This window comes from Cucurbita pepo, chromosome LG20 (genome assembly GCF_002806865.2).
Source record: "Cucurbita pepo subsp. pepo cultivar mu-cu-16 chromosome LG20, ASM280686v2, whole genome shotgun sequence".
Taxonomy (NCBI): domain Eukaryota; kingdom Viridiplantae; phylum Streptophyta; class Magnoliopsida; order Cucurbitales; family Cucurbitaceae; genus Cucurbita; species Cucurbita pepo.
The window spans coordinates 2,841,214-2,855,578 of record NC_036657.1 but is presented as its reverse complement, the minus strand read 5'-3'; the positions used below and the strand labels follow the sequence as shown (position 1 = coordinate 2,855,578).

General features: G+C 36.2%; 2 protein-coding genes across 2 annotated transcripts; both read left to right on the top strand.

Annotated features, from left to right (window-relative positions):
• The first annotated feature begins 1,735 nt into the window (after positions 1-1,735).
• LOC111783100 (phytochrome E-like) lies at positions 1,736-8,467 on the top strand. Its single transcript, XM_023663983.1, has 4 exons — positions 1,736-4,069; positions 4,228-5,035; positions 6,561-6,854; positions 7,836-8,467. The coding sequence occupies exons 1-4, from the start codon at positions 2,023-2,025 to the stop codon at positions 8,074-8,076; spliced, it is 3,390 nt and encodes a 1,129-aa protein (XP_023519751.1). The 5' UTR covers positions 1,736-2,022; the 3' UTR covers positions 8,077-8,467.
• An 851-nt stretch (positions 8,468-9,318) lies between these two features.
• LOC111783596 lies at positions 9,319-14,095 on the top strand. Its single transcript, XM_023664516.1, has 10 exons — positions 9,319-9,648; positions 9,826-9,962; positions 10,077-10,211; positions 10,503-10,613; positions 11,086-11,370; positions 11,646-11,845; positions 12,351-12,639; positions 12,962-13,072; positions 13,352-13,543; positions 13,627-14,095. Exons 1-10 carry the CDS (start codon positions 9,438-9,440, stop codon positions 13,972-13,974), a joined length of 2,019 nt encoding a protein of 672 aa, XP_023520284.1. The 5' UTR covers positions 9,319-9,437; the 3' UTR covers positions 13,975-14,095.
• Positions 14,096-14,365: the final 270 nt, after the last annotated feature.

Below are 14,365 nucleotides of genomic sequence, written 5' to 3'. Positions count from 1 at the left end.
AAAATTAAAAATTAAGTATTTATTTATCTATTAGACACAAAATAAAAAAACCAAAAAACTTATTAAACATTTATTAAAATTTAATTTTCTTATAATTTATAAATAAAAAAATATATAAAAATAAGTTAAGATATTAAATGTATAGTTTTACCTAAAAAATATACTAGGAAAAAAAAATACTAACTTCTTATTATATTATATTATATTATGTTAAAATAATAATAAAATATATTAAAAAAAATAGTACTAGGAATGGTTTCCACGGATACTAAAAGGTGGGGTTTGCACTTCGCAAAGGCGGTGGTCCTATACCACGTGATTTTGTTTCATATTTTATTTATTTAAATATTACATTGGTCCCTCTACTTTAAATTTATTCCATTTTTTAAGTGTCAAAATTAAACTTTTATATTTAAAAAAATTAAAATTAGTTATTTGCATAAATATTATTCATTTTAGTAAAAAGAATAATAATAATAATAATATAAATATATATTTATTCTAAAATTTATATAAACAAATTAGAAGGATAGAAGTTAACCAGAACACAACTCAATTAAATTATTTTTTTAACTAAAATGTTAAACTTTCAATTTTTTACCATATTAACGGTTAAAATATTTTAATTTGTTAGTTTATGGTTAATTTTATTAGGAAAGAATGTAATTTCTATGAAAATTATTTTTATTGAAAATATAAAAATTTAAAATCTAAAATAATATTTGAACAAATAATAAATATGTTTTTATTTTTGGAGAGTGGACCCCTTATTATTATTATTATTTTGAGAATAAATGGACCAATTTATAAATGCTCAAAGGTGCTGTCCAAATCTTACTCGTGGGAATGCCCACGTTTTTAGTTCAATATATTTTTAAATCTAAAATTAATTTTTCAGCTTCTAACAATGGTAAATAAATTATTTTCTGTTTTTTTTTTAGAAATATTATATATTACAGACTTGAGATTACAATTAATTAAACTATATTACAGACTTGCCATGATTATTATCTTTTAATAATATATATATATATATATATAATATTTTAGGTCGTGATTAATAACTATTTAGTTTTAAAATTTTATTATCATAAATGTCATATTTACCTATAAATTTTTTAATCTTGTTTAGAGGTATTTATACGACTCGAAAACTCGACCAATTCAGAATATTCAATCCAGACCATAAAAGTTAGGCGTTATATATATATATATATATATTTTTGTTGGATCAACTCGAAAATAGTGTTACAGTCCAACCCTATCATATCCTACTTTCAATATAACAGGTATTGTAAACAATTAAAAAAATTTATAATTAAAAAAAAAATTGATAACTCAATTTGAAAATAGAAAGTTGGGTTAGGTTGCAAACTCTATTTAGATTGTTTGGGCCATCAATTCAACCCCAAATTTTTTTAATTTTTGAAATCAAACTAAACAAATATTATTTTAGATTTTAAATATTATTACCTTCCACGGCTCTTTGAAATAATTATGTCAAAAAAAAAATATATATTTTTGAAATCAAACTAAACATTTAAATATAATGAAAATATGATCGATGTATTATTAATAGAAATGGATAAAATTTGATGAAATGAAAATTGATTTATTACCGTTTATGGATAAAGTTTCAGAGGTTAAGAGGGTGAAACCAACGGACATAAAAATTAAAAAAAATTAAAAAAAATAATAATAATAAAAAAATAATAATGAGGAAAAGGAAAAGGAAGGAGGAGGGGAACATGGCGTGGTGAAATATGGTGATCCAAAAACGAAGGCGAGTAAATTCCAAGCTAAACAGAGAGATGGATTGTGAATCGGCGACAAGGGATGACGACGAGTCACTTCTTGGAAAGATAAAAGCCAAAACCAAACCAGCTCCTCCTAGTTTCTCTGAGTCGTACGGCACCTGTTTCAAGCGATGAATTCACTGATGGAGATAAACCTCCAGCTTCCTCCTTCGTTTCTCTGAACAACCAATCCAACAATTTCACTTCAATCCTTCCGGATACACTCATGGAGAATAGTCGGGGAGGAGGAAGAGGAATGGCGGCGTTTTCGTCCTCGGCGGAAAGCAATACCAGGGCTCGTCCGAGCAACACCGCTAGCACCGACAACAGAGCTGCGGCACTTGTGCAATACAATGCTGATGCTGGGCTTTTGAACAAGTTTGAGCAATCGGATGCCTCTGGTGAGTCTTTTAACTATTCGAGATCAGTTCTTGAAGCTCCACAGTCTGTACCTGAAGAACAAATTACTGCTTATCTGTCTAAGATTCAGAGGGGTGGAATGGTTCAACCGTTTGGTTGTTTGCTTGCGATTGAAGAATCTAGTCTTAAGATTATTAGCTATAGTGAGAATTGTTTTGAATTATTGGGGATAAATTATCAGTTTGAGTCGGCACCGGGGAAGGGTCTAATTGGGGTTCATATAAGAGCTCTGTTTACGCCTTCCTCCGGTGCTTCTTTGGCTAAAGCGGCTTCATCCAGGGAGATTTCGTTGTTGAATCCTGTTTGGGTTTATTCTAGGAATACCCAGAAGCCATTTTATGCCATATTGCATAGGATTGATGTGGGGATTGTAATTGATTTGGAGCCTGCACGGTCTGTTGATCCTGCACTGTCGCTTGCCGGCGCCGTGCATTCACAGAAACTTGCGGTTCGAGCCATTTCCAGGTTGCAGGCTCTACCTGGTGGTGATATTGGTGTTTTATGTGATACGGTTGTGGAGGATGTTCAGAAGCTTACAGGGTATGATAGAGTGATGGTGTATAAGTTCCATGATGATGAACATGGTGAAGTAGTGTCAGAAATCAGAAGGTCGGACTTGGAGCCATATCTCGGTTTGCACTATCCTGCCATTGATATACCCCAAGCTGCTCGTTTCTTGTTCAAGCAGAACCGCGTTAGGATGATTTGCGATTGCCACGCGAAGCCTGTGCAGGTCATTCAAAGTGATGAGCTAAAGCAGCCTCTTTGTTTGGTTAATTCAACACTTCGATCACCACATAGTTGTCATTTGCAGTACATGGCAAATATGGGTTCCATAGCCTCATTGGCAATGGCAGTAATCATGAACAGTGATGACTCTCCAACAAGGTTATGGGGCCTGGTAGTGTGCCACCATACTTCAGCACGATATGTCCCTTTCCCACTTCGTTATGCTTGCGAGTTTCTCATGCAGGCTTTCGGGCTGCAACTTTACATGGAGCTTCAATTGGCATTACAAATAACAGAGAAAAAGGTTCTCAAGACACAAACCTTACTCTGTGACATGCTCCTCCGAGGCTCCCCTTATGCATTGCTGACCCAGTCACCTAGTATAAAGGATCTCGTGAAGTGTGATGGAGCTGCATTGTACTATCAGGGGGCATGTTGTCTACTAGGTGTAACTCCAACTGAAGCCCAAGTTAAAAACCTTGTCGAGTGGATACTCAATAACCATGGAGATTCTACAGGACTGAGCACGGATAGCTTGGCTGATGCTGGCTATCCCGAAGCTGCTTCACTAGGTGATGCAATATGTGGAATGACTGCTGCAAGAATTAGTTCAAAAGATTTCTTATTCTGGTTCCGTTCCCATGCCGCAAAAGAAATCCAATGGGGAGGAGCCAAGCATCATCCAGATGATAAGGATGATGGTGGAAGAATGCACCCAAGGTCATCATTTAAAGCATTTCTTGAAGTTGCAAAGAGTAAAAGTATGTCATGGGAAGCTCAAGAAATAAATGCCATTCACTCATTGCAGCTTATTATGAGGGAGTCTTTCTCGAGCGCTAGGGACAGTGATTCGAAGGCAGAAATGTCTGTCCAGCAGAGTGATACTGTGTCTCAGGACATCGGCGAACTCAGTTCAGTAGCTTGTGAAATGGTTAGATTGATTGAAACAGCAACCGCTCCAATTTTTGGGGTTGACTCAACTGGTGTGATCAATGGATGGAATGCTAAAATAGCTGAACTCGTAGGATTACAAACTGGAGAAGCTTTGGGGAGATCTCTTGATGAAATCGTTCATGATGATTCACGTGGAACTGTTGGAAATTTAGTTCTTCATGCTCTGCAAGGTAAGTGTAGATATCAGTGGCATTTATTAATATTAGTTCGCTTATAGCTTATGAAGCTAACTATTGATTTGATCATCAATGTTACAGCATAGCAATAGCCCTCTACTGTTTCGTTTTCGCCCCTTCCCTTGTTATATGATTGTCCTTGTGTTTTTCAGGTGTGGAAGACAAAAATGTGGAGTTAAAACTGAGAAAGTTTGGAACTGATAAAGAAAACTCAGCTGTGTATATTGTAGTTAATGCTTGCGCAAGTAGGGATTACACAAATAAAGTTATTGGGGTTTGCTTTGTTGGGCAAGATATAACGTCGGAGAAGGGCATGAGGGATAGATTTATCCGTCTGCAGGGAGATTATAGGACAATCATTGAAAGTCTGAGTCCATTGATTCCACCAATTTTCGTTTCCGACGAGAATGGTTACTGCTGTGAATGGACTGCTGCCATGGAGAAGCTTTCTGGTTGGAGTAAAGATGAAGTTATAGGGAAAATGCTTGTAGGGGAGATTTTTGGGAACTTCTGTAGGTTGAAAGATCTAGATACCCTCACTAGGTTTATGATCCTATTATATCAAGGCATTGGTGGTGAACAAACTGAGAAGTTTCCATTAGGATTTTTCAATAAGAATGGTGACTATGTGGAGGTGCTTTTAACATCAAACAAAAGGACTGATGCAGAAGGAAATGTCATTGGTTGTATCTGTTTCCTGCAAGTTGTTGAGCCAAACTTGCAAGGGGTCTCTGAAGGACTCGGCCTGGGCGAAAGACGGGGCAATTTGCAGCTTAAGGAGTTGACTTACTTAAAGCGGGAGATGAAAAATCCTTTAAATGGCATCAAATTTACTCATGAACTCCTTGTAAATTCTGGCATTACAGACAACCAGAAACTCTTCCTTGTTACTAGCGATGCGTGCGAGAGACAGATCATGGCAATCATTGAGGATATGGACTTCAGAAGTTTAGAAGTGGGGTAAGTACCATCTCGGCAAACGTTCACTTTCTTTTTTCTGTACTGCTGGTGATTTTCGTTCGTAAACCATGCCATGGACTTCTTAATTTTGCAAGTCGTTTAACAATCACTTTATTTGACACAAAGCTTCTGCATAAAAGTATGAAGCATCCACTGAAGTGAGTGCCAAAGGACAACTGGTGAAAACATAAGTCAAAACTTGAGGGCTAAGAGACATATTAGGGGATGAATGAAATAGGTATAGCCCACTAAACACCTTAGTGAGAAATAGAACACGTAGTTAGCCTTGTCAAATATGATCTTACTTATCAACTAAAGTAGCATTTTCATATTGTCCAACATTTGTAGTAATCTACTTGAAGAGAAATGAGAAGGTCGACAAGCACATCTGTAGGTTGTTCGATCGTTTCTAGGCAGGGCAACAAGCAAATTTCTTCATTGCACCCAAGGATTAGAATAATATTTTCCTCGCATGTATCGTATCCTCGATGTAAGTTATTAATGAGAATCAGGTTTGTTTTCTAAAAAATGATGGGAGAAATGATGTTAAGTTTATATTCGAGGGGTGACACCAATATAACTTACCTGGGAGAAGGGTTTGTAGGAATCGCATGGCTTTGGTTTTGGGACTACTCCTCTCCATAATTTTCAACAATCCTCACCTTGAACAAAGTACACCATAGAGCCTCTCCTGAGGCCTCATTCTCTGGAGCTCTTGAATAGCTTCCCCTTAATCGAAGCTCGAGTCATTCTCTGGAGCCCTCAAACAAAGTGAATCCTTTGTTCGACACTTGAGTCACCTTTGAGACTCCCATTAATTGAGGCTCAACTCCTTCTCTGGAGCCCTCAAACAAAGTAAACCCTTTGTTCGACACTTGAGTCACCTTTGAGACTCCCATTAATTGAGGCTCAACTCCTTCTCTGAAGCCCTCAAACAAAGTAAACCCTTTGTTTGACACTTGAGTCACCTTTGAGACTCCCCTTAATCGAGACTCGATTTCTTCTCTGGAGCCATCAAACAAAATAAACCTTTGTTCGATACTTGAGTCACCTTTGACTACACATTCGAGGCTCACAACTACTTTGTTCGAAACTTGAAGATTCGATGAACATGGCTAAGTTAAGGATCTGACTCTGATACCATGTTAGGAATCACAGACCTCCACAATGGTTGATATTGTCCACTTTGAGTATAAGCTTTCATGGCTTTGCTTTTGGTTTCCTTAAAAGGCCTCAGACCAATGGAGATAATTTTCCTTATTTATAAACTCATGATCTTCCTCTTAATCAGCCATCGTAGAACTACTCCTCTCAATAATCCTCAACAAGGTTTTGAAGCCAAGTATACCTGAAGAACATATCTCTCCTGCAGATATCTCACAATATTCTTCTTCTTCGTAAAAAGTTCACAGATATCTTAGCCTCAATCGAACCCATATTGTCAATTATTTTGTTATGCATTTTTATGTCTATAATCTGCTCAAGTCTGTCCTATGCTGCTCTGATTTTTCTCCTGGTTTAACAGCCAAGTACAGATAAACAGAGACGAGTTTGTCCTCGGGAGTGTTCTGGATGCCATTATCTGTCAAATCATGATTGTTGTCAGAGAGAAGAACATACAACTGTTTCATGAAATTCCAGAAGAAATTAAAGTGTTAACTCTTTGTGGCGATCAAATTAAACTTCAGCTGGTTTTATCAGATTTCTTACTTAGCGTAGTGCAGAACACGCCTGCTCTGGACGGTTGGGTTGAAATCAAAATTTCAGCTGGTTTGAAGCTTATACAAGATGGAAATGAACATATTCACTTGCAGATCAGGTACTCTCCAGTAACTCCTCCTTTTTGCTTGTGTTTCTCACTTTTTTTCCTGGTTTTATATCATATTTTCTTTGTATAGCTTTGTCTTGTATACTTTTGTATGGATCTTGAAAGAAAGTGAACATATCGCATACTGCAAGGGATTTTGATTCAGGAGATGAAGGTTGTTTAGTGAACTAAAATTCCTCTTCAGTAACTATTCAGTCCACACGTGACTATCATTCAGTCCACACGTGACTATCAGTTTTGAGCCATGCCTAGACATTTTTATGTGTATTGCGAGATCCCACATCGTTTGGAGAGGGGAACAAAATATTCTTTATAAGGGTGTGGAAACCTCTCCTTAGCAGACACGTTTTAAAAATTTTGAGGGGAAGCTCGAAAGGGAAAGCCCAAAAGGACAATATCTGCTAGCGGGCTTGGGCTGTTACAAATGGTATCAGAGCCAGATACTGGGCGATGTGCCAGTGAGGACGGTGAGTCTCGAAAAGGGAGGTGGACATTGGGCGGCATGTTAGCAAGGACGCTAGGCCCCGAAAGGGGGTGGATTGTGAGATCCCACATTGATTGGAGAGAGGAACGAGTGTCAGCGAGGACCTCGGGCCTCGAAGAGGGGTGGATTATGAGACCCCACATCGATTGGAGGGAGGAATGAAACATTCTTAATAAAGGTGTGGAAACCTCTCCCTAGCAGACGTGTTTTAAAAACTTTGGGGGAAGCTCGAAAGGAAAAAACAACCATAGGGTTGGCTTAGTGGCCAATATGGGCAATGAAAGTAATCAATTACTTAGAGAGAATGAATTTAAGCTACGATGAATACCTACTTAAGATTTAATATCTTACGAGTTCCTGTAGCAAACAAATGTAGTAGAGTTAGACGACTGTCGGTGAGAATAGTCGAAGTATGTGAATGCTGACATCTTGAAAGACAGAGCTGGGACATTGATTTTTTATTGTTTTTGGTTTCTTTGTATGTGTAGAATGTCACATCCAGGTCAAGGGCTGCCTCCTGAACTAATCCAAGATATGGTTGGAGGAGGACAACAGTGGAGTTCAGAGCAAGGCCTCGCCCTAAATCTGTCACGCAGACTTCTCAATAAATTAAACGGTAATGCCTGCTATGTTAGAGAGCAAACTAAATGCTACTTCCTCATTGATCTCGAACTCAAGTTAAGGCGCTCGAGGGGGTCGCTGGAAGGCACTACAAGCCAAAGGACTTGAGTTTCCTTTCACTTCTTCAAATCATATCAACAACATGTTCATATCTAGAGCAGCATTGGACAGTGCTGAAACCCAGCACATTCATGTCACCTTGCATACAACCAGTCCTACACACGTTGCGATGCTAAGCGTCTCTCGATGATGTTCAATGATTGATTTCGTGTTAGATTGTATTCGATTTGACGAGTCGGATGTAGGTAGCCCTGTCTGCATTTTTGGTTGCCGTTGCTGGTGCATGTTTCAGCAATGTGGCAATGTATATGAAACATGCGGTTTTGTTCTGTCTTGTTATGGACGTGAAAGCCATATATTGTAATATTTGAGAACTGTGCTTATTTTGACATATCGAGGGCCAACCCATTTCTCATTTTGCTTAATGGGGTTTTGATTATGTATATGGTTATATATTTGAAATTATTATTGTTTTTTATTTATGATAGCCGTATGGAATATAGTATTTGGTGATTAACACGAACAAACAATACCGACAATCTTGTCACTTAATGGCTATTCTGTCGAAGCCTGACTAAGGAAGAATTACGGGGCGTAAAACAAAAAAATATGCTGATTCGGGATGGGTATACTATATTTAATTTATAACGGAACCCCGCCCTTAACCCATTAAGGAAAAAGAAAAGTCCTTCCTTTTTTGGCCGATTGTGGGCGAGGAGGGATTCGAACCCCCGACACCATGGTTCATAGCCACGTGTTCTAATGTACATTATTTGATGATAGATAGATCCATAAAAAAAATAGAAATGTGTTCGCTTAATTAAAATTTTAAATAGAAAATTAATCTGATTTTTTAAAAAACATCTGATTTTTTGGTTTTATTTATTTATTATTATTACAAGTATTTAATAAATATTCTTCTAATAAAAATATTCAAACATTAAATTTGTAATATAACATAATAAAGTTAAAAAAATAACTAAATAAATATATTAATTTCTAACTTTTTGTCTAATAGATTTCGAATTTTAAGAACGTTTAATAATTTCGTGAATTTTCAATTTTATATTTAATAAATAATATATTATTTTAAAATTAAATTAAACCAGTTTTTTTTTTTTTTTTTTTTTTAANTTATATTAAAAACTAAAAAAAATATAAAAAAGAATTAAAAATTTAGGAACTAAAATTAATAATTTTTAACATTTTTAAAAAAATATTTTTACTTAAATACACTGTTTGACCATTTTTATTTTATTTAATATTAATATTAAGATAAGATAACGTCAGTGGGTTTTAAGTTTTAACGATGGCGTTCATCTAAACGCCGATGAGGCTCTGTTTCCCTCCTTTGTTCGTTGGTTCGTTCTCGTTCATCACTCCGGCGCTGGCATTTTCGGCCGCGCAACATGAAGATGATGCAGAGAACTTCCCCACTGTGTTCTTCTAGCTCATTTTCTCATTCTTTTCCATACATTTCCGTTCTCAATCGATGCACCGAACCTTTCCGAAGACGTATCGCTCTTACTTGTAAGGGTTCAGCTTTCTCGATACTTCAGCTGCCCTTGTACCGCCATCTTCACACTCTTCCACTTTTGCAGCCTTCCCGCCGTAGAGTTGGTGAGTTCTTCTTGTTTGGTTATTACTGTAATTTATCTCGTTTAACTCATGGCTGATTGAATGCGTCTCGTTTGACTTTGTTGGTATTGTTTGATGATTTGGAGGTAATATGTCGTTGTTTTGAGTTTACGTGGGTAATTTAAATGTGAAATGATAATTTTTTTTTTGGCATTTCAGCTACTTCTCAGATTCTAGAAAGTGTGGAAGCTCCGACAGGATTTGTTGAAATTGGTTACATATCCAATGTTCATGGGACTGAGGGGGAAGTTCGAGTGAAACCTGTTACTGATTTTCCTGAACTGCGATTCTCCACGGTAAACCAATGCCAATAATTCTCGAAAGAAAGAACCTCTCTCTCTATATATATATATAAGAACATTGTAGTCCTTTTAAATCAATACCGATTTCTACTTACCCCTTTTCTTTAGCCTGGCACAAGATGGTTGAAGCAGCAAGTGTCAGGAAGGGAAGAAATCCGAGAAGTTGACTTGGAAGAGGGGAGGGAACACCCTGGTCGAAAGAGTTGGATACTGAAGTTTAAAGGCATTGATGCTGCTGAACAGGTCTACCTATTTCCCTTTTTGTGTACGATAAATCATATTTTTTTATCCTAAATCTTGGTTTTTCTTGTCACTATTACTTCATGTAGCTGTTTATGATCAATGTATAGAAGTATGAGTTTATTATTATTATTTCTACTACTAGTACTTTGGCGCACAAGTACTAATTGAAAAAAAAAACAAAGCAACCATCATAGTCAGCCCAGAAGATTTACTTTTTTCACTGATGTTTAGTCATAATCAACTATTTCAAATTAAAATGTGTCAGTCGTCCTGATTTCATAATCTATTCAGGCAAAACTACTCATTGGATCAACTCTCCTAGTGAGGGAAGAAGACCGACCAGAGTTGGAAGAAGGTGAATTTTATTCCCGTGACCTTATTGGCATGAGTGTTATTCTGAAGGTATGCAAATGTTTTTGAATGTACAAGTTGTCTCTCAAGTATCAAGCACATTAATTTTCTTTTTTGACTTAATATTTTTTTTATCAAGTAGGAAGCCCCCCACGCACTTCTTCAGGAAAGTAATCTGATTTGTTGAAGTACTCAGTTAGTCAATGTTTAGGTCTGCTTGTGCAGATTTATTGCTATTCTGGATTTTATAATGTGAATGTAGTTGATGCAGCTCGTTGTTTGCTTACAAATTATGGAGGATTGCTTCTTCAGGGACTATAGTTTCCCGAGCTGCAATTTAAAAACCCTGTAGAACTTTCCATAAACTACCCCTTCACAAAAACTGCTATTTAGAAGATGTGTAGAAATTGTCCTTTTGGATTAATTATAAAATTTTTCTTTCATTCATGGTTACTTGTTTTACCCCTTCACAAAATATGCTGACTTTGATTGCTTGTCATACTGATTGCATACAACCCGTCAGGAAACTGGTCAGTCCCTGGGAACCGTTGTTAATGTATTTGATAGCGGAGGGGCGGATCTTTTGCATGTCATGCTTGATAGTTCCGAAGATATTCTTGATACCACTGGAAATCCAACATCAACAGAGACTGGAGTTTCTGGTCGCCTTGTTTGGATACCTTTTGTCAAAGCAATTGTTCCTGTTGTTGATCTTGAAAGACGAGAAATGAAAATTACCCCTCCAAAAGGTCTTTTGGAATTAAATTTGAATTCTAACAAGAGATCGAAGAAAGAACGACGCCAACTTGTGAGATATTTTTTCTTTTCGCTCTCTTCCTTCCTTATAAATAAATTAAGTTAAGATGCCAACTTATTTATAGTGATTAATGCACTGAAAAAATTTCTTGATATTATTCAGACGTTTGAACTTCATGTTTCAGAATTGCTTCTTTATACATGTTTTTGTTGTAATTTTGAATTCTGCTACTTTTTTCCCCCTTTTCAACCATCTTTTGCTTGCAGATTTAGGTTCTTTTTCCTTATCTCGATTCTTATTCTGGTAACCTAGATCATTCATTGTAGGAATGGAAAGAAAGGAAAAAGTTCCAAAACAGTCTCATAGCTGCAAAAAAGAAACTGTCTGAAATGGAACAGAAACACGTGTTCAATGGTTTCAAATTTGGAGAAAAAATGCAGGGAAGGTTACTTGCCGAACAGATAGTCGGTGTCAATTCTAAGTTGCTTCAAAAAGCTTTACAAGATATTGAGATTCCTACAAGAAGGTATAGTTTGATTTTTAATTAGACGTTGTTTGTGCTCTATCTTTTTATAAATTTTGTTTCTCCAAAAAGGTGTAGTTTAATTTTGAACTAGATATAGTTTGTCTCTATCCTTCCATACATATTGTTTTCTGCGTATCATGATTAAATTCAATTCAAGTGATAAATTAAGTGGTAGTTTATGCCTTCAGAATCTTTTGGAATCTGTACATGAACAATTGCTGGGCCAGGTGCTAATTCATTGGGTTTTTTATTTAATTCTAAGTTTGCCAATCCGGTCATACGATCAGGATCTTAAACATTGCAAATATTCATTTCCTTTTCATTTATTTTCTGAAGGATATTGATATGATTAGCTAAAATTCAGGAACATCCCCTTCATTTAAAATTCACTTTCAATGGGTTTTATGAAGTTTAAAGGCCAAAAGATATCTAACATTGTCTATGTCTAATTTGTCTACTTTCCAATGCACTGACCCTTGTATTCTCAATTGACTCCTTGAATCAGATTGAATGTTAACGAGTTATTCAGCGCTTTTGAATTGGAGAAAATACAAAATACTTTGAAGGTATCAGATAAATGTGTCCCTTCTGGTGCAAATGAAGAGGAGCTTGGTAAACATACCAGTTTGCAGAAGAAGGGACTCAATCTCATATCTTCTGGAAAAACTGCCGTTGTTTTAGTTGTTAATGATGAGGGATGGTACTCTGACCTTGATATTGTTTGTGATAATGCTGAGCATCCAACATCTTCTTCCCTTCCTGATCTACTTGGTGATGACAGGAGGTTTGCAAAGGTCGTGTTTTTTTTTCTGGCCCATGATTATTATAAGAATTCAATAAGAAGTTTGTTCACTGTGATTCAATGTGCATTAGTTATGCTTAAAAAAATGGTTCTTGCTTGTGGTTTGCTAAGATCAGATTTTAATTTTCAGTTTCGAATCTACTTTTTGAAATGACAATATAGGTTGGTTGCATTAGCTTTTAGGCGTTTTGATGCACTAATGTAGGAAAAGTATTACTTGTATTTTCAATGAACTATACAAAGATAAATATTGAAATCTTAATGAGCATGGATCTTTGAGAGCATTTCCTGAATTAAACATGTGTATTGCACAGATTGAAGATCGCCCATCCGTGCCTCTGATTTTGGTATGCTCAGCTTCCAGAATTCATTCAATTGAAAAGCTTTTTATGGACAATGATTACTTTTCCTTCGATTCTGGAAAGGTTGGTGAGCAGACATTTCTTTTCATATTATTTCATGGCGGTAATTTGTATTGAAAAGCTTTCTATTTCTATTATTTCTTGATTTACTCTTCTATTGCGAGCAAGGTTCTTAATTATGCTTAATGGAGTCATCAAACACCTTCCCCTTGCGTTAGCATCTGTGATTATTCAATGAGATTTACTAAAGAGCAGTTTCTATTATGGGAGTGTTTTAAGCTATAGCAAGCATTATGGAGTCACTAACAATACTTTCTTAATAACTTGGAACCAATTTTCCAGATCTGGTTTTTGGAAGAACAGAGACTTCCAGTTGTTAGCAATATGGTAGACGAACAGAACAAATACAAGATTTTGATGAAATCACCCTGGGAAATTCTACAATCCCCAGTTGGTTCTGGAGGAGTCATAAACTTGCTCTCATCATCCAAGGTTCTGGACAATCTTGCTGAAATTGGCGTGGAGTACGTCGAGGTTCGGCATTCAATGACGTTTTCTTGTGACGGTTTATCATTTGAGTTGCTTAGCCATTGATTTGACAATGTACCTTCTTACAGATTTGCAGCAGCAGGCATAGAAGTGCTGGCACGAACGCTCTACTTCTTGGATATATTGCATCGTGCAGTGCTAATATCGGGGTTAAGCTTCAAAAAGGTAGCAGTGACTTTGAGAAAAACTTTGAGTTGATATTCTCAATGAACTTCATGAAGAAAATGATGAAGCAAATGGATAAGCCTCAGTTCTATGGCATCCCTAAATCAAATGCGCACGTTGAGAAGGTTGACAAGGAGTGGGTTGACGTCAGGCCTTCCTCTCCTAACTCATACCAACTCTGTTCTTCAATTTTTAGTTGGCTACATGAGTGTTCTTTTGATGAAATATGCATGATGGAAATTGCTGAATAGATCATTGTTCTTTTGAATTTGTGATGAGTTTTGATTATGCCCATAGGTTCTGAAGTTAAAAAAAGGTGACAGGTCAGCTAAGGTGTAAAAATGAAGCGAGTAAATTACGAGTTGAAATCAATGGTGTTAACAATCTTATGAAATTATAAACAATCTACCTTTAGAGTTTAGAGTATCCGGTATAATTTAACATATTTTCAAGTACTTTCTCATCCTCTTCTTACTCGTATACATACAAGTTGAGCTATATTGTATGTTACTCGTGTTGAAATGTAAAAAACTTGAATAATGGAGAAACTTGTAATTGAAAAAGTTATATTGTTTCCTCTTAATTTCTCTATTATAGTTTTCTCCTATTTTAAAGCAACACTCGAACACATGAGTAGAAAGG

Bases quoted from the DNA above. Each gene is read 5' to 3' on its own strand.
- LOC111783596 (XM_023664516.1), top strand. From the start codon at position 9,438: ATGAAGATGATGCAGAGAACTTCCCCACTGTGTTCTTCTAGCTCATTT. The intron at 9,963-10,076 runs GTAAACCAATGC...CCTTTTCTTTAG, and splicing joins CTGAACTGCGATTCTCCACG to CCTGGCACAAGATGGTTGAA. The intron at 12,640-12,961 runs GTCGTGTTTTTT...TGTATTGCACAG, and splicing joins ATGACAGGAGGTTTGCAAAG to ATTGAAGATCGCCCATCCGT.
- LOC111783100 (XM_023663983.1), top strand. From the start codon at position 2,023: ATGGAGAATAGTCGGGGAGGAGGAAGAGGAATGGCGGCGTTTTCGTCC. The intron at 4,070-4,227 runs GTAAGTGTAGAT...TGTGTTTTTCAG, and splicing joins AGTTCTTCATGCTCTGCAAG to GTGTGGAAGACAAAAATGTG. The intron at 5,036-6,560 runs GTAAGTACCATC...CTGGTTTAACAG, and splicing joins TTCAGAAGTTTAGAAGTGGG to CCAAGTACAGATAAACAGAG.